The 20,604-nt window shown below is 43.2% G+C and overlaps 1 protein-coding gene across 1 annotated transcript in view; it reads right to left on the bottom strand.

Annotated features, from left to right (window-relative positions):
* Window positions 1-2,685: 2,685 nt before the first annotated feature.
* Window positions 2,686-20,604, bottom strand: part of LOC147712229 (scavenger receptor cysteine-rich domain-containing protein DMBT1-like) — a 1,653,398-nt gene continuing 1,635,479 nt past the window's right edge. The window contains exons 38-39 of the mRNA XM_086919604.1: window positions 8,508-8,896; window positions 2,686-3,036 (exon numbers count right to left, since the gene is read on the bottom strand). Of these exons, the coding sequence (XP_086775730.1) occupies window positions 2,790-3,036; window positions 8,508-8,896 (636 nt within the window). The 3' untranslated portion in view covers window positions 2,686-2,789. The remainder of the gene's footprint in view (window positions 3,037-8,507; window positions 8,897-20,604) is intronic.

Genomic DNA, 20,604 nt, shown 5'->3' with positions numbered 1-20,604 from the left:
TTTGTTGATTATGTATAGCTAATGGCACTACCAGTTCTACCACAAAGCTACTAGTGAAGGAAGAAGTTCACCAATTCTATTATTAGAAGGACATTGGAGAGCAATACTATGAAAATAAAGGCAATTGGTAACAAAGATCATTGAGATGTCCACTCATTATTACTGATTGACTAGATAAAGATTCACAGAGAGCGGCAGTTGCTGCTTATTTAGGAGGCCACTGCATATTGACAAAGTTAGAAGCATGCTACTTCAACCTGGCCAGTCCATGCTCCCTTTCAAGAACAAGTATGGAAGTCAAGCAAAGAAGGAGGCCTCATATGTGTATCAAGCCAATGCAGTCAACGTTGCTCACTTCAGCTCTCATTGACAACTGCCAACATTCATTTATTTTTCATCCTCAGGAGATATGAAAACAAGTCGTTCACTTCCTTAAGAACAAAGCTTGGGCTTTGGAAAATGACTTACCTTTGTGGACTTGACCTTTTACTTATTTTATAGGAAAGGTAATCAAGAATCTCACGTGGGTCTCCCAACAGAACACCGTTTCAGAGATTCAGTACAGATACATTAAAATTGCCACTTTTACTTCAAAATGAACTAGGTCAAGTTTCTCCACCGAGTAGCTCGTGAACTACTGATAGCTCTCCAGCTACCCCTAAGTAGCTCTCCTGTGTCCAACCCAGCTTTCTACATTAGAAGCTCTTGCTTGGTTGAATTAATATATATGTACACCAAAATTACAAAAAGTGTATTCGAAAGACAAACGTGTGTATTTTCAGGACTCATAAGCTGATGTTGAATTTCCAATAGAAATTCAAGTTGAATTTCCAATGCAACCATGCTAACGATTGAGTTGTGTAATAATCAACCTATGTTATTTCTGCGGCAATATACTCTTTAAGGAACACATGCGCTTTACAAATCCACATGCTATATTTAAAGATAATGTTTAAGTAAGAAATCGCTCAGTATTGAACTTATTATTACCTTGGTGCCAGATGCATTACGCTGTGGCTTTTATGTATTACCCAGGTACAGGTCCAGCAAATTGACAAATCCTTTTTAACATTACTGCTGGTAACCCTGTCTGATGCATTGAGATGATCACTGCTGATCGTCGTAAAGGAGGTGGCCTTCGATGTACTCTTGTCTGATGTGGTCACTATTACAACACTAATAACATTAGTAGCTCAGGGTGAATTTCATTGAAGGTAAGTAGCTCTTTCTACAAAACAGGTTGGAGACCCCTGAGCTAGGGACTCAAATGGATTGTTTACAGATAAAATTCAAATTTGGAACTGTGATACTGTATCATTAACCCATTCTGTATTCTCTTGCCCAGTCAAGACTAAAGTGCCTAAACTCGATAGAGATCCGGAAGAAAGATCTGATAAATTTGCATTGTTTGTCCTGATCATGGCAGCTAACCTACTTTTAAAGTTACCCTGTAAAAACATGGATGACACGCTTCACATTTTCACGGTACAGCTGTTGAGCAGGAGTTATGCTAATCTCGTTCCAAGAGTACATTTTGCCTGAATGTTGGTCTCTAGCAACCATCAAATATAATTTTGAATGACTAATAATTTTAAAGTTGTCCAAATTGTATTGTTTGTAAGAACAAGAATCAACTCTCAGTTAACAATGTACCTTTATTAGAATTGTCTATCTGATTTGGCATTACTGCTTGGTTTTAGGCAAGCTGTCATAAATTTCTAAGTAAACCAAATCTGAATTGCATTAAGGATAGCATAGATTACTATTCTACCTAAAATCCTAGAATATATAAATAAAGATTATTTTACTGATGGAGTGGGAATTGTTGATTAAATTGTTATTTAGTAAGGAAGGGTATGTTGATATCTAATAAAAACTTTCGGGGGGGGCACAAAATTATGACAAAAAATAAAGGGGCTTATTTACAAGCACCCTGCGCCACTTTTGCGTCATATTTAACATGGTAAAAGTGACGCAAGGGGCTTGTAAATAAGCCCCTAAAAGTGGCTCAACACTTGAGGTGGTTAAAAGGAGTTCTAGGTCACGTCAGAATTATGTAAGCATGGTAATACCTCGGATCCGTAGATTTCACTTCAGGCCGAAGTATTTAGGTGAAACTCTGTGGTGGGATAAGGAATTACCAGGAAGGCATTATTTCTGATTCCTGGGGTTATTCCTAATTTCTGACTGTGCCTTCAGGTACACAATATAATACCCCTGAAATCCCCTTATCCCGAAGTTACTGATTCCCCTGGTATACGGAAGGCTGGGGGAAGGGGGTGACCTGCTCAGATACTGGGGTACTCGGACCTCAGAATACCAGACACTGTGCATGTCCCATTGTATGTACCAGAAGCTTTTATATGTCAGTTTAGTTTATTGTGTGTTAGAAAGTGAATACACTGAGAGCTGTGTTACACGTGTTTTCTCATGTGCAATGTGCATGTGCTATGTGCACCAAATGCAATACAGCCCTGCTGAGTTTCTAGGGAGTCAGGAGAGTTAGCATCTGGCTGCTTTACCCACATGTTTTGGCACGTGTGCACATCACATGCAAGTGCACAGCGGAGCCACCAGAGCATCAACAGCATGGAAACTTCAATTTAAGGAATCCATAACTGTCTTAAGTCCAGTAATAACTATGTCAAATTACCGTGTACTCATAGTTCATGAATATCAGCCAAATTAAGCAATAATCCTTTATTACACTCACACAGGCTAAGCACAATATTATCATTTTTGGCTTCATGCGGGAGATTTCAGCCTCATACGTTTTGTTCCCATATTCTTTACTCAAGAAGTTGGATTGGTCCAACAACAACCTCCAGCTCTCGTTGGTATGGTCCGGGGGATCTCTTCCTCCTCATTATGCAGCCTTGGCGACAACGCGATGAATTGTCGTTTATACTGCAGACAACCATCTTACAACGCAAGTAGACATTCGGGTGATAACGCAGGAAGTCAAAAGCTCGGAAAGAAAAGCGAGCCTCGTCCATTGGTGATTCGTAGGTCTGGTACGTCGAATCCCGAACACACCTGGAAAAGTGAAAAACAGGCAAAATCAAGGAGGAAAAATCAGTGAGAAGGAAAAAATAAATAATTAAGAAGATAGAGGGTGAGCCAGGGAACAGATGGAGGATGGAAAGAAGGAAGACAAGGATGGATTGGAGGAAAAAAGCAAGAATACAGCTAAGGGGATGAATAGAGAGTGGACATGGTGCTTCAAAAGGAAGGAGGAGAGTAGGGATGGAAACATTTGGAAAGAATGCATGGAGTAAGGAAGGCATGAATGAAGGGTAAGATGGGTAAGAGAGGAAATACCATAGGAAGTGATTGACAAACGAAGTAAATGAAGAAATTAGAAAGGGATTACTAATATGAGAAATAAGGAAGAAGTGAAGGAATTAAGGGTAGAGAGAGGAAGGAGTGATAGAGGAATATAGAAGAGTGGATAGAAATACCGGGGATGGAGAAAGGGTGGTAAACAAAGATGTAAAGCAAGATGTGGGTAAGAAGAATGACATGTTCAGTGCAAGGGTAATCAAAGATTCGAATACAATATTTCTAGCGAGGAAATGAGAAAACGGGATGATGTAGGGAGGAAAAGAAGAAAACGAAATCAGGGTCAAAATGTGTTTTTAGGGAAAAAGGGAAACTCTGCTTTCAACATATATTCTCAGAATAAAATCAGAATATTAGGCAGTGGTAACATAAGATCTAGCTGTAGACCTGTGGCCTTCCACAGGAAGGGAAAACTGTGGCAGGAACTCTAAAGTCAAATATCTTCATGGCTTACTCTAACAGTAGCCACTTTTTAACCCTGAAAGCGGGGGAAGTGAACAAATGGAATCAACGATGCAAATGACTGTAATATGTTCAAACAAATTCTGTAAAAAGTAGGACGTTCTTAGATGGACTCTCAGAGTATTACAATGCGGAGCAGGGCCACTAGCGCCCAAGACGGCTACATTTCTTTAGGTCTCCATGTCGGACCCCCATTCTTAAGTCCATCTGTGAGTCCTGAGGTGTTGGGTAGCCAGATCATCTGTTTCAGAGTGATCCTCAGTGCGGCGTGCCCGCATTTGGCTCATTTTGCCAAGTGTGGTGGGAGCCTTGACTGGCGCCTGTTCATATAGCCTGGCCCTAAACTATGAGCTTCGTCAGCAATGGCCCAGCTAGAGGAAAAGATGGACATGCTGGATAACCTGAATTTATTCATCTGCAAATTCTGGAGGTTCTACTGGAGGTGCCTTTTCTGGCGCTGTGGGAAAATCTGCTAAAGTGTTGGATGAAACCTTCGAACATTTTGCCTGAAGAGGTATATTCGACTGGGAGCAAAAAGCAGGTCCCATTGGAATGATCATGGTGTTGGTAGCAGTAATCATAGAAGAGAATGCACATCCAGGGAAGTCATCAAATGAAAAAATGTGTCTTTGTCGGAGCATAGACATTTGTTCAGGGGTGGCCTTAGGCATGTGCAAGCTGTGCACCGGCACAGGGCCACCAAACCCCAGGGGCCACTATGCCAATATATATCCTTAATATAATAATCCTCTGAGGATGGAAACATATTTGTGTGGCGGCCCCTGGCAGGGATTTGGCGGCCTCAGGCACTGTTCCACATCCAAACACCCTGACCCCCCCTCTTCACTGGCCTCCGTGCTCCGCCCTGCCCGGACCCCCTCTTCCGGGGCCCCCTACCTGCACTCCCTGCCCAGTGCCACCATGAGCCTAGAGCCGCCCCTGATGTGTTCTTTTCTGACCTTCATCCATCTACATTAGTGAGGATGAAAGCCACTTTGAAAATCAGCAAAACACACAAGATGATGGACGGAATGTTGCACAATGCCAAAACATTCACCCCCAGTCACAGATCTGGGTTTAATCCATCGATATTTTGCTCACCAAGCCACCTCAGTTCAGACATGGCCAAATGCAACTTATCCTTGACCCTGTGCCTCATGGGAACAGTCCAGCCCTAACTGCCAAGCCATGTCTTTCCTGGACCGGAATCAAGCATCCTAGGACCGTTCCTGACTATCAGCCCTCTTCAGCCAGGATAGCTTGACTCTAGTGGCGTAGTGAGCACGGGAACCATGTCTGGGCATACCCTTCCCACATAGGTTGAACAGCAAAACACACAAGATGCTATTCACTATTGCTATTCACCCTATGTGGAAAGGATATACCCAGACGTGGCTGAAGCTATCCTGGCTGAAGACAGCTGATAGCCAGAAACAGGTCCTAGGATGCTTGATTCCGGGAAGACATGGCTTGGCAGTTCGGGCTGTACTGTTCCCATGAAGCACAGGGTCAAGACTGATTGCATATGGCCATGTCTGAACTGGGGTGGCTTGGTGAGCAAAATAACGATGGATTAAGCCCAGATCTGTGACTGGGGGTGAATGTTTTGCCATTGTGCAACATCCGTCCATCATCCTGTGTGTTTCACTTTGAAAATCAAGCACAACTTCAAGGTAAAGCATCTCACTGCTACAGAGGGTTCCACTTTAAAAGTGCGAGGTGATCACAGGGGAAGAAGTAGTCTTCTTGCAAGAACACTTGGCATTGGTGTTCCTGGAAAATTTAAATCTAGACTATGGTTGAAATGATTGTAGTGGAGTTCTGTGATGATAGAGTAGTCTGAGCGAGCAGGAGTAACAAGCCTGCTGAGTGGTACAGATCCAGAGGTAAATTTTCTGTAGGTGAAGTGTCGGCACTTCATAATACCTATCCGGTGATCTCTACCTTTTTTTTACTACCCTCACTTTTACCTCCCCTGTTGCTATCTAGAAACCACAAAGTTAGTTGAATGGTTAAGAGTGAAACAGGGGTGCTTACTATAATTAATTCACTAGCACCAGTGTACTACTTTGTTATAACGTAATACCCCACCGGCCCCATGGCGACGTGAATGATCGTACATTGATTGTATGGTGCCTAATAAATATTCTTAATTCTAAATATCACACTTCTTTCACAGTGTTTCGTAGTGTTGGGATTTTGCAGGAAGGTCATCCCATATAAATCTTGGAAAACACTGTGGAAACACCCCAAATTTAGAAAAGTAGATGTTTTTATTGACTGTTCAAATGATGTGAGTATGAAATTTGACTTAAAATCCTATCATTTTTCACGAAGTATGAAGCATCTGCCTGTACGTCTACTGCCTGCTTCCTTTGTTTTTTCCATCCACCCTTTCGAGGCAGATTCTCAGGCATGTATGCCGGAAAATCTTCTTTGAAAGAACATGATTTGAAGTTGACAGTTGACACACATCTTCAGGGGTTAGGACATAGACAGCTGGGGTATTCTTATAGGTTAGGCAGATCCCGTTGGCTTGAACACCAGAGTTACTGCTAATGTTACATGTACCTTATAGTTTCACACACCATTCCTATCTCAGGCTGAAGCGTCAGACAACAATGAAGACAGATAATGTAATGAAGTGATATAAGAATATTTGCGATCATAAGAACATTTGTGATTAAATTAATTCACACGAGTCAAGCTTTGACAACTGAGGTAGCGAGTGCCTTCTAACACCAAAGAAGTAATGCTAGAAAATGTTTCATAACTATAGGTGACAAAGTGCTCCAACACGGCTCATGAAATAACAGCCATAGCAACAAGAACCTCTTCAAGGAAATAATGATACAAATACATAAAGAGTCACAATTCACTGTGAATTACTATTAAACAAACAACATCAAATAAATGACTCCATCAACAAACTGTTGTCAATGCCAGAACATTTTTGGTCAATAGGTTGTTGGTTTTCACACATTTGACATTTTAATCAAGTGCTCACAAGTATTACTGCCCATGTAGAAGGATTTAGCCTCACAACAGTGTAAAACGTTCGCAAAGGAATAACCATCTTTATTGATAGGTAGCAATTCTCTGTCAGTGATGCCCACCATCAGTGTCCAAGGATAACCACCATGCCACAGGGTTTGCGTCTGTTTTGCCATGTGTGTTCAAAAATGCCCACTATGTGCCCAAAAATACCCACAGTCTGCCAATGTCCTCTCCCTACTTTCCTCGTCTGCTGGTGGGACACCAGCCACATATCCACATGAAATGACTTCTGTGCTGTGACTTTATTAGTACCTGCTAACACTCACCTCTGTTATCACCAATGTTGGCATTAGCACGGTAGGCACCACCAGTCCAGCATCCACACCAAACCTGCATGACCCCATCATGCAAATCAGTGCAACATACACATCAACAATAATCTTCCACTAACCCCAGTGGGCCACTTACAGCATACAATTCCCAAATCCGCCCATCAACTATACAACTCCTGCCCCTCTGCCCCCCAGGATCCAAACAACTAAACCTGCCCTTCCACCACTAGTACCCACATAAAGCTTGCACAACATCATTAAAAAACCCACACCAGCCTTGCACAGTATCAGCACTATATCCACACCATTCAACTTTCACATAAACCTCACTATCATAACAGCTAGTACCATTACCAACCTGCTATTCACACCACCTGCGCACCGGTCTTTATTGACAGTCACTCCAGCCTGGTTTCAATTCCTCCCAGCAGTTATAGCAAGTCACAGGTTTGCCATCGATCTCAGGAAACAGATCCACAGCACTGTCTTCCCTGACCACGTCTTCCTTCCATTAGTCTCCTGTATTCATATTGGCTCTGACCATGCTCCATAGTACTTTAAAAAGATTGGAGTAAGTGAGGGGGAGGTTGTGCTTTTAGCACCAATTGCAAACCATACTAAAGCAGAGGGATGATTGGAGGGATTTTGGCATAGGGCCGTGCAGGATGGCAGCTTGCTGCACTGCTCTATGCCAAAGTGAATGGGCAGGATTGCAACTTATTAAAGCAATACAGTGCATTCTTGTCCTTTCTCCCTGCACTGGCACGTTTCAACAGCCTAGTGCCATCGTAGGCACCCTTGCACAATGGTGCCTCCGTTGCATGCAGAATGTTTTATGGCAGGAAGGGGATTATATTTTTTGATTTCAAAAAGGGAACTATTTGAAAACTCCGTGTGAACATTTTCATTCAGCAAAATTATGTTAATTACTTAAGTTCTTAACTCCATTATTTTCTATGGGAGGGTGTTACAATGACACTGGTTGGCCATGTGTGGTGCTAGACTTTCTCCAGCTCTGAATTGGAGTACCTTACTACTGCTTGGGTCCCTTTTTGGCTGTAGTTATTATAGAAGTGCTATTTGTGAATAGCTACAGGCTTATTGTTTTGTGGGTGGGGGGGTGGAGGGGTGCTGATGACCCTGACTAAACTCCTTCCTCACCTTACCTGACACACGGTAGACCCTTCCTTGTTCCTTCCTAACGTAGGATTGTGAATAGCATTTTGTAGAAAGTTTTGTAGTACTTCAAAATCCAGTTTGTGAATATCCCCAAATTATGTCAACCTTTTTCTGTTAATACCTGTGTTGTGCATACCATCCTTCTAAGGTGCAATATGAAATGTAGGTATGAGTAAAAAACATGCCTGCTCTTACCCATTTCTGATGATGTCGTAAGTCTGCATTGCAAAATGATCTTCATAGGGAGAAGCTTCACATGTGTCAATGAACACTTGCAGGTCGGGATCGGAGCTTTGTAGGGTAGCCTGTAGGTACAGCTCCTGGTTCAGGCTGACCTGGTACGGTGACTGGCTGATGGGCTGATAAAAGTAGGAAGACTGGTAGAAGGAAAGGTTCACCTCATAGTGACCGTACTCTGTTTCACTGATCTCAATAGTGTCATCCGCCATGTAGGTGAACTCCACGATCGCATCCTGGAACATTTGGCAGTGCAGATCCATGCGTAGCTTCTTCTGACGGGTGATTATGACCCCAGACGGGGATGCACGTAGTGTATTAGAATAGGTAACAGTGCTGTTTTTCAACTGTAAAACATGAAGAAAGATCATTACTTTTCACATAGTGTGCTATAACCCTTATTACAAGCATTGCAATAATGCCACACCTTCACAGTCAGATCTCCTCCTCAGATTTACCATGTAACAGTAGAAAACATGATGAAGTGGTAAATGCATTATGGATTGTGCATTAAGTATCTCCTTCCCTGTCTCATCCCACTTGCTTCGTTTCCCCACCACAACCAACAGGTCAGCAAATCTACTTCAAGCAGGATTCCCTCAGATGTCATCAGTGTTTCCACAAGGCAAAGAAAGCCGATGTAGGGCTGGCTCATTAGCTACTGATGAATGAATGTGATTCATTTCTTGAGGAACAAGGCAAGCTAAGATTGAAATATACGAAAAATATGTATTAAAATTTAGGGTAATACAAAAAATGTTGGTTTATTTTTTCACGTTCCACTCCACTTTAGCCACTTTTTTAAAATTTGACATGCCATAGAAATAGCGAAGATTCTGTAAATTCAATGCTCTGAACTCCAGGAAAGAGCACATGCAGTGCTTTGAAGACAAATACATACATCAACTGGCCACTATCTCCTTTGTAGCTGTCAGTATTGCTGGAAAGAGGCCCCTTAAACCTCAGTGAGGAGAGTTGGAGCAGTTGTTCAGTAAGTTATTCAAAGCAGTCTCAAACCGCTTTGAAGAAAGTCCCTAACTTTTTCACCTCTGTCTCATGTGAGGGGTAGCTCAAAGCTTTAACTCAGAAATCCTGGGGCGGATCGTTCATTACGATATACAAACTCTCCTTCTGAGCTGGAATGGACACTCTCATGTCCAAACATCCAAGGGGTATGATCCAGGCATATTGGCATACTGGGGCAGGTAAGCCACCGACTCAGGGCGCCCATCAGATCAAATGCAGTACTTCTGGTACAATCAAAGCCATTACCTTACTTTATAAAGTGCTTCTTCAACAAGTCAAGGGGAACTTGTGGGGCCTACGAGATAGGTGGGCGACTTAGACAAATCTCCCGGACGGATTGGGCTTTTGCACCCAATGCATGGTAAGGTCTGGAGCGGTGCGTCCCTTGGGGCGTAGGGGCGTAGCCCCACTAAGCCACATGGACGCACCGTCGTATTTTTGGCAATTATAATTCTATCTCTAACCTCCTCGAATCATGTTATAGTGCCGCAACGCTACCGGCCTGGAATCCACCGGGACACACCCCACTCAATCGGGAGTGCGTAGGGGGTGGGGCTGGCTGGGTTGCTGCAGCTTGAGTGACAGTCCACACTCAGCTGCAGCAGTACTGCGCATGTGAAGTTTTGGGCTCAAACTAGCCCGAGCATGCGTGTAGACTACTTCCCTACCTTCCCCATAGAGAGGGACCAATGGGGGTGCTGCTTCTTACAGCAGCCGGGCCGCTGTAAACAGGGTTGAACGGGCGAGTAGCAAATGTGCCCCCCTAGCAAATCCTGGCGCTGCATGCAGCGCCAGGAATGGCTGGTCCACCGCAGGCAATCCATTTTTGGATGCCGCGCGTGGGTCATGGCACACTCCCTCGGCAGCTCTATATGGCCAATCACTGTATGACTTCATGTGAAGCCAAAAACAAACCATTACGCGAGGGTCCAAGGGATATAAAGTTTAAAGACCTGTACCTCGTTATTATCCCCAGCTCCTTCTACATATATAACACAAGAACACAGGGGGTCTAACTGCCTAGTTTTGTAGCTGAGCTGCCAATCTGAACTGTCAGAATCTCGGAGTGTTTAAATCACATGAAAACAGCCTATTTTAAACGAAGGTGAACACTATGTTAATAGGAAGCACAGACACAGTGAAGATCATTCAGAGATGGTTTTCAAAATCCAAAACATTTAGCAATGGGTTACCATCAAATTGACTTGGTGATCAGTCCTATCATCTGGCCAAACCCAGGTGTGAGTAAGGCTAGTCCCCTGATCATTGGGTCCTAGAGAGCGACACTAATTGTTGCTTGTTAAGGATTTGGTCCACCAACACAAATGAACCGTCAATGATGGCTGATCTTTGATGGTTAAGTGAATAATAGTGCAACAAAAACAAAATAGTGAATTTAAAATAGGATGGTGTGTCCTCCTATTATAAATTTTATTCTACAGCCGAACAACATCTCCTAATTAAAAACCTAGAACAGTGCAAGAGAGACAGTAAACAAATATCTGTCTAGTAATGGCCAAACTAGGCTGTTAGACCCCCTGTGTTCTTCATGTGAAGCCATGCAGTGATTGGCCACTGCCTGTAGTGACGTTCTCTTCTCTCTATCGCTCTAGTGGCTCGCATCGATCGATCATCGATCTTGAGGCTGAGCGAGTGCAGTCAGTCACTCAGACAGACTCTGACTCTGCCACGGCACTCGCCCTCGGAGAAAAAGGATCGACAAACACTGGTGTACACAATCGACTCTACAGTGAGTGAGTATGCATGAGTGTGTCATGATTGCTTTATTTGATGTGACTCACTGATAGGCAGCAGTCAGTGAGTGACTGAATCTTGTATTGTGTGGCCCGACTGCTCTGTACTCTGATGGTGACCACCGCACTGTGGCCAGAGGAGACTAGAGCACAGTCAGGAGCTGCCACTTTTCTGACAGTGACTTTACTTTAACTTTACTAGTTTGGAGACGCTAGAGAGAGAGAGAGAGACACCAAAGTCAGTAATGGTCTCTTGCATCTCCAAACTAGTAATAAAGTCAGTAGCAGTTCTGTTCTGGCCATTATTACAGCCTTGATGAGTGTCTATGCACTACAGTGCTGCTGCGTCACATGGTGGTAGTAGTAGGCCCTACCCAGGGCCTGCATAAGCATAATTTGGCGATGCAAGCCGGCTGAGACTCCATGATTTCCAACAATCAAAAACAAATGCAGCTCAAACATGTTTAACAAACACAGACTAGTATCTTTCAATAACGCGATCTCAGTGTCACGCCCCTCACACTACTTTAATTAACAAGGCTTGCTGCCACAGGAATTTGTGCATTCGGTTTACATGGTTTGTAAAGCGCCAAGAGGACACTTTTTGAAAGCTGCAGAGCGCCCCGAGGCTTATTAAAAACATGAAATGCTAATAGCGATGAGATGCGGCGTTTGTGGGTGTATGTGGGTACTACAGGCTTTTCTTGTCACAGCAATGATCTGAGGGAAGTGTATGCAAACGTTGTTGTGGAGTACGGGTGTGAGGAGATCAAGCTTCCTTTACGCTGCACATCTTGTTCTTTGTCAGTCCAGTATTTATGAGGTAGGTTTCATGGGGATTGATTGGAATATGTTCAGGTCCGTTTTCTGCGTGTGTAATAAATCCGAGGCTAAACTTAGTTTAATGAGGCTAAGAAATACTCATTTTAGAATTAGAAAGCATTGGAATCTGCAGAGCCGTGTAACTTACCTGGGGACATGTCAGTTCATGAAAGATGTTAAATCTTAAATTTTCTGTGAGTGCTGATAGCAGTCAATGTTTGAAGCAGGCTCTACTACAACCCTGAATCAGCTTGACATGAAATATAAAGTAGAGCCAAGATAAAGAAAAACAGTCGGAGCCACATGATTTCTTGCAATTAGTTCATAGGTAGGGATACTGCTTGTATTATGTATTTGTTTTGTTACATTTCTGTATTTTTCCATATTTATGCTTATCGTTATTAATATTTGTTTTTGTTTTATGTTAAAAAAAAATTACGCTGGTACACTCTAATTCAGATGGCGCCCATATTCTAGCACCATATGCAGTCCAGTACAATGCACACAAACAGACATTTGAAAATATTCACATTTGCAATTCAAACAGGTGCACCTTTGTTTTTTTAAATGGAAATCTCATTATTTTTTAATTCAAATTGCAGTAGTGTTGCTGCGCATAGATGTTGGCCTAGCCGCAATGATCGTGTTGCATGCCACAAGTTACTTTGCTTTAGGATGGTGTGATTATTCCCCGGTCTCCTTCATTCTCCTTTCTCTCTGTCCTATGCAAGATGGGTATCGCTAATGCTCCGAGTATTTGAGAAAACATCAGGAACCACATCCCACTGCCCTTGCATGATGTGCATATGAGGGTCTATAGCTCACGGTCACAGCTTTCAAGCATAAGGTTCGCTAGCGCACTTTAATCTCTGCATATATATAGCCAGCATGGCAGGAAGTTGGAGTAATTTGCTATTCAAACACCTCACACTTGTTTGCTACAAAGGGCTTCCTGTTCTTTGGTGCATTGTATCCTGACAACTGTATTCGGGTTTGCTTGTGGTTTGAAAGCTTGCTTGAGTAGACTGTTGCACTAACAGGAATTGACCTTTCCAAGGATTTACGCAAATAGGGTAGGAAAGAAAAGGAGGGAGTTTATGGATGGAAAGTTTTGATATTTATTAAAAACGTAATCGCTGCCTTTGTAATAGACTGATAAAAGTAAAAAGAGGAAGGACTCAAACTAACCTCTGGGCTAATTCCTTACAGACTTAGTGAAAGGCAGAGGGAAATATGACATCCCTTTATTAATGTAATAAGTGCACTTTAACTATTGCTTCTTGCTTCTCAAATTTGCTTGAAAATGCACATTTTACCCACTCTTTTTCAAAATTTTCTCGGGGGAGAAGCTTAAGATGTTTGGGCTCGCTCGCCACGGTGCACTCCAATAAAGTTTACGCCTCACCACTTTCAAATGTCACCAGCCACCACTGCCACCACGCTGTGTTTGACAGAGCAGGGTCCATTCAGGCCCTGCACTGTCAATCACATTCACACCATGGTGTGCATTTGTGAACACACTCGAATCCAGGCATCCTGCTGACAGCAGCAAAAGGAGCAATTAAGAAAGCCACCTGAGATAAGGGGTGTAAAATGGCCTTTATCCCAACTGAGACTTTTGTGTGAGTGTCTGTCTTGCTTCTGTCTGGGTGTATGCCTGCTTGTGTGCACATATTTGTGTGTGTGTGTGTTTGTGTGTGAGAAAATGGTGACCGTTAAAGCTCTCTAAAGATGCAAGAAGGCAGCATGTGAAGCTGTACAAAACCAATTAAGTCGAAGTCCTTGGAATAAGCCATTGTGGTATGAACGCGTGCACCCCTCCTCCAGCTGGTTGCCCGTCGAAGCAGTGGGGTCATTCGCATTGCAGATGACCACTAACCCCCATTTTAAAAGCAGGATGACCACCTCTCGGCCATCAGTGTGGCCTGGGAGGCTGCCACTGTGGGTCATCTCCTGGTCTATTAGCTGTGTACTCCAAAATCCCCGCCCCCCACCCTTCCTCCGCTTGCATAAACAGATCTGCATAGGAAGAGCTCCCTGCACAGACATAGGACCCTGCATTCACGGTGGTGCCAGACAGCGCACTATACCTGGCTTACCGTACCTGTAGGGAGAGCAGGAGTTACCACCACAGCAAGGGGGCTCGATGGCTCAGTGGTGTTGAGTAACAGTACTACCTAGCATTAAAAACACAAAGAAATACAGCTCTGATGTCATCTGCTTGTATACCCTTTGGTCCCTTGGTCTGCCGTTCATCTGCTTGTGTCAGAGTGAATTGAATTGTGTTGTTGCGCGGATGTGGCGATTTTCGCATAATTAGAGACTTCCCACATAATTCATCATCTGCCGCCTAATCTGCTGATGGTAACAAATTAAAATGTGTTTTTGGCTCAAATGGCTCAAAATGGAGCTACACATATTGCCGTTGAGTAGAAGACCCTTTGCAAGCTTGACTGGTCAAATTTCTGTTGCTCATTGCTATATTAGGGTGTTAACCACATCGCTGCTGTGGTTATTTTTCCCCTGTGCTGAAAAAAATAAATACCAATGTTACATGACGAGCTCAGCTAGTCATCAGCACAGCTCAACTGTGCCTCATGACGAGCTGAGCTCGTCATGAGCATGGAAGGGGTTAAACAGGTACTAATGAGGTACAACAAATGCCCAGACAGTGCTAACAAGTGTAAAATTGAAAAAAATATAAAGAAAAACTATCAGAAAATATGCAGCATTACGATGCATAATTTGCTTTTTCTTGTTGCATAATTTACTAAGCCTGCCACATAATTTGGCCCTCCATTCTTCATAATTCCAGTGGCCCTGGCTATAGCACAGTGCAAAGTCATCCAGGAGATGGATTCTTGGGAGACAATATATCCAATTAATTGGTTGGTCTGACACGCGCTTTTGATTAAATGCTGAATCCAAAAATGTGTCTTATACCATGCAAGGTAAGTATTGTGCATAATGTACTGTGTTTACGGTTGAAAAGGCTGTCTTTTGTTCCCCTAGGAGGTGCTTTTAGTGTTTGGCTTGTTTTTGTCCCATGGGCCTTCCATTTGGCCACATAGGTTCCCCGGGGTGGCCCTTTGGCAGCTCTAAGCCCCATGTGCCTGACGCTCTTGCAGTTTTGACTAAAATAAATTGACTCCAACACAAGGCCCAGGTTACTGCCTGCGATCATTTAGTTGCCAGCGTGGAACTAGGAAGACTGAGAGAGCCCTGTATTATTATTATTATTAATAGTTTTTATTGAGCGCAGACAAATCACCCTGTTGGGTCTCATGGCGCTGTTACGCTGTTATGTATGCCATTGATTGTTGGAATACATTTGGAATGAATTGCAACAAATGGTTCAGGATGGCATTTGTTTTAGCACTTTGTGAAAGCTGATAATCGAAATCATTGCGACTGACATGCCTTTATTTAATTGCCTCAAGCTGTGCATGGTGTGAGCCACACTGTTAAAACATGGTATTTTAAGCTGGTATTTATTTTCGAGGTGGACTCAGTGTGCCCATAACTTTTAGCGTGATCTTTGTGTGCAACATGTAGCCGGTTCTTGCCAACGAGATACACATATTTAATGCAATTGGGTGTCTTTGCCATTCAGGAGTCAGACATCACTTAAGAGGAAGTTGGCAGGTTTTGGAGGTTATGTGTGGTCACTCTCCAGGCCCTCAAGCAGTGTCTCTTAGAGCTGAGATTTCCATGAAAGTCTTATAGTCTGAATTCAGCACCTGAGCATAATAGGACGGTATGTATGAAGCTCTGTGGTTATACTGAATAAGCAGCTACCTATATTATGCCATCTATTAATGTAACAACTGCACTTTCACAATTGCTTTATTAACCTTCCTGCTTTCTCAAATTTGCTTGAAAATGCACGATTTTTCTACTTTTTTTTCAAAATTTTCTTGGGGGGTGTTACCCCTCCATACCCCCCCTTTTGGGGTCGGGCAAGCTCGCTACGCTCGCTCGCTACGCTCGCTCGCTACGGTGCTGTATGCAAATCGCTTTGCGCCCCACCACTTTCAAATGTCACCCACCGCCCCTGGGTAAGGAAAGCTAGATTTAAGCTCTTCCAATAATATATCTTATAAAGAATGTGCCTCACACTTTAACAATTAATGTGATGTTTCCAGAGGAACCAACAGTGTGATGTAAAGTTGTGAATATTGATTTTTATCATATGGATTAGGAGTGCCCTGCCTCTTCCATTACTGAGACATGATCGTTCAATACATGGCAACGGCCATGGACCATCATATTCGGAAAACACCAGCCAAATATTTGCTGGAGCTTTTCCCTAGGCCCAAAACGAAAGCAACATCACCTAGATTTATTGAGTTGGCATTAATGGAGAGTGGAGAGATGTTGTGCAGCAGCCAGGGCAGCTGACTTTGAAGCACAGGGCTCACGGTTCGATCCCCGGCTCCGACAACAGCTCAGCTCAGCACCACGTGACTCTGTGCAATAGCTCACTTAATTTCCACAATGACCCCCAGCGCATTGAGACCCGTAAGGGTGAGTAGTTCGTGCTTTCAAAATACGGATTAACATTAATACTTACTCGCCGCAAAATTGTGATCTCCTTTAGGGATCCCCTTGGCCATTTATTTATTTAAGGTTTTTATAGAGCGCGTAGTCACCCATGAGTATCCCAGCGCTATACCTCGTAATCCTGATGGAAGGGAGTGCGGAAAGGTAAGAGTGATTATGGAAAGAGGAGGGTTTTGAGCGATTTCCTGAAACGGAGTAGATTCAGCGCTGGAGTGCTGAAGTGTTGAAGTGGGTGGACTGCAAGGAATCGGCTCTATGGGGAGAGGCACTACCCAACGTGAGGTCCGTAGAGCATGCAAAGGCATGGATTTGGGTATTGCAGGATTACCCCAAGATAGATGGCATGGTAAGGATTATCTACTCCCCCAGGAAGCAAGGGGGCTAGGGAAGATGAAACGGGATCCCTTCCGGGTGGAAATTAATTGATATTTCAGCAGCCTGAGTGCCTGTTCCCATATCCGCTCCCCATGGGCCAAACTCGATACCGTAGCAGAGTTCCTACAAGTGGTATTTCCCTTGCAGAGAATACATTTAATATCATAAATGACAACTCAGCAGGTAACACCCAGTCCAAGATTGCTATTTTCTTTTTCTTTCAAAATTATTTTTTTCTTTCCTTGATCATGTATTATTTATATTTGCAACGAATGCTCTATATGTAGTTAGTTACTTGCCCCATTGACTGTGACCACCCCTACACCAGCCTAACTAGAATGACCCTCATTGGATCAATCTTACATCGGTTAGCGGGTAAAATGACTATGCCTATAATGATGATAATACTTCTATATTCTAACCTATAGTATGTGGACAGAGGCATAAGCTAATGATATCACTGTTTTACTTATTATGGCTGTCTTGCAAAATAATAAAGGCACACACGGTAGAGCAACCTTCATGTCACAGCAATTCACCTGCCAGGCTTTCAGAACTCAATTGCAGACAAATTCAGCAGCAGCAATTTAAGAGAATGCTAAATAACAAAGTGCTTCTGAAATGTTTGAAGATTGTAAAAAAACGGATTTCGACCTGTTGGCTAGTGAAGCCAATGTAAAATGCAGAGACTATGCATGCAGGTTTCCAGATCCTTGTTCCATAGTGAATGGCCATAGCGCATGGTCGTTTGGTATACTGGTTGAAAACACTTGTAGAGACTTTTGGTCTAATCTCAATAGTATTTTAGGTGATCTCCAATCTGGGGGCAATGTAGAAAGAAAAACAAGGATTCTTGTCAGAACACCTTCGGGTGGGCCGTGGGGCAATAAGGAGCTACTGGGTCTAACACTGAGGGATTCGGCCATTTACTCCTGATGTACCGGTGCATGACATATTAAGTGTCCTGAGAAACTGGGAAAGTACCCCTTCAGTACTTGACACTCATTGGTGGCGTGGTTCGAGCAGTCCAAGGCTTCTTGGGGTGGAGGCAGATGCAGGGGGGTGAACACAGGTTCACAATTCAAAATAAGATCAGCAGCACCTGTAACAAGAGGATGAAATACCTCTAGGCTGTATAACTTCATTGTATCTTAAATAAAAATTAGGAAAAAAAAGAATACAAAAAAGATCATCAGCATAAATAAATGATTGTCCAGTCAAATACTTGCTTTTGTGAAAAAGGAGCATTTGTATATGAACACAAAGTGAAACATATCTTACACAAACAATATGCACAGTCCCCCTGAGGTCTGGGCTCCAGTGTTTGATAGGCAGGTCCCTGTGTCCCACTTCCTTCTGACTAGCGGTAGGGGATATTCCCTATTCAAGGACTAATACAAGGCTACCCCTGATGAGAGATAGACCCCCCAGTGCACAGCGTAGGAAAGACACACAGGTCTAATGATTTAAAGCAAACTTCATGAGTGTTTCATCCAAATGGTTTACTAGTTCATCATGGTTTGGTACATATACATTGAGTTCATGTATAAGACATCGTGATCCAAATGAAAATGAAGGTTAACATCAACAGAATGATAGTCCGAAAATTATGAGTCCCAATGCATTTCGGGCTAAAACAAAGCCCTTCCTCAGGGGATTGCTCTACAAACAAAAGAAATGCCATAATCAAATCCAGTTCAAATATCTACAACAACCTGCATAAACAGCGACAAGGTGGTGTGAGGTAGAAACTCAACTTGTGCTCACCACAATAACCACGTTTCAAAAAGGTGTAAGTGATGGGAGGCAATAGAACAAGCAATAGCAAATGTTAAAATAATCCTATAAGAGACAGAACACCAAGTGGACAGACAGAATAAAGCATAGTGTCCCCACGTAAACACGATAGGTAAACCCAGTGCATCACCGTGTAAAAACGAAGCGGTGAATGATGGTATAACGTGCATGTGCCACACAGTTCAAAAAGATCACGCTAACCAAAAGTAGGAAAAAGACGCTGCCCAATTTTAAAAAAGCGCCGGCAGAAAGACCGCCGAAAGGCTAGAAGTGGTGCATCAGTCCCCCAACCAGAGGTACTCACGATATGCGCTGGGAACGCGAACCGCCTTCACCAACCCGGATCGCGAAGCAAACGCGCCCGGACCGTGTCAGTTATGAGCTGGCGTGTAAACATGAAAGATGGACTAAGGTGCATCTAGGAGTGAGCGCCATCTTGGACTAGTGTAATTCACATTAAACACGAAAAAGGAACAAGTCCCACGACATGAGTTAAGGTGCACATTGACTAAGAGTGTAGTGGAAAACAAAAAATGAAAAAATAGTTGGAAGCGAAAATGAAGCACTGACAAAACTACAAGAGAAAACACCAGAGGTAAACACGAAACAAACACAATAATCAAGGGGATAACAGGCGTATGTAGTGTGACAGATGAAAACAAGCAGGATAAATCACAGATAGCATGAAAACTCCATGCGATCATTAAGCCCGTGCGGCTGCATGGTCGCCAGGTAACGAATCCAGAAGTTTTCCCTCTTCAATAAGGTTTTTTTGTTGTCGTGTGTCACTGGTACTTGCTCCAGGATGAGGTATTTTAGTTGAGCAACAGTATGATTGTGTTCTGAAAAGTGAGTAGCAACAGTAGATTTTAGGTTGCCAGTCCTTATGTTACTCTTGTGTTCCAACAACCGTGTCCTGATCTTTCGTTCAGTGTGTCCCACATAACACTTGCCACAGGGGCACTTCAAGAGATAGATGACATTCATGGAATTGCACGTGGCGTTCACCTGTAATTTAATGGGGTACCCCTTCATGGGATGGTTGACAACATTCCCCAGAATGCAATTGTGGCAGTTACTACAGTTATAGCAAGGGCGCAGACCCTTGTATGTGACCGGTTGACTTTCAGTTTTGGGTTTACAAAGCATTTCTTTGAGGTTTCTTCCCCTAGTATAGGCGAACATGGGTTGTTGTGCAAAAGCTCCCTGGAAATCTGGTTCCAGGCTGAGTAATGTCCAGTGTTTGGAAATGATGTTCTTGAACTGTGTACTCAAAACCGTGTATTTGGATACGACAACCATTCTGGAATTTTCAGATTTGGTGCGAACCTGCAATAGTTCATCACGGGTTATGTTTCCACACCGGGTAACAGCCTTTTGTAGAGTTTGTGGCGGATAGCCACGAGCCTTGAACCTGTCAACCATGTTGTTCATTTCAATCTGGCAAGTTTCTTCAGACGTCACGATGCGTTTAACGCGCATCAGTTGGGACAAAGGGAGATTCTGTTTTAAGCCCACTCGATGAAAGCTTTGGTAGTGTAACATTGAGTTACGGTCCGTCGGTTTTCGGAAGATGGTGGTGGTCACTATGCCATCTTGTCTTCCCACCTTGACATCAAGAAAATGGATGCTTGTCCTGTCAAAGTTCCAGGTGAATTGTATGCGTTCACTGATCATATTCCATGTGTTCAGAAAATCCACAAGGGCTTGTTCACTGC

Source organism: Lissotriton vulgaris, chromosome 5 (assembly GCF_964263255.1).
Source record: "Lissotriton vulgaris chromosome 5, aLisVul1.2, whole genome shotgun sequence".
NCBI classification, from domain to species: domain Eukaryota; kingdom Metazoa; phylum Chordata; class Amphibia; order Caudata; family Salamandridae; genus Lissotriton; species Lissotriton vulgaris.
This window is presented reverse-complemented; position numbering and strand designations above follow the sequence as displayed.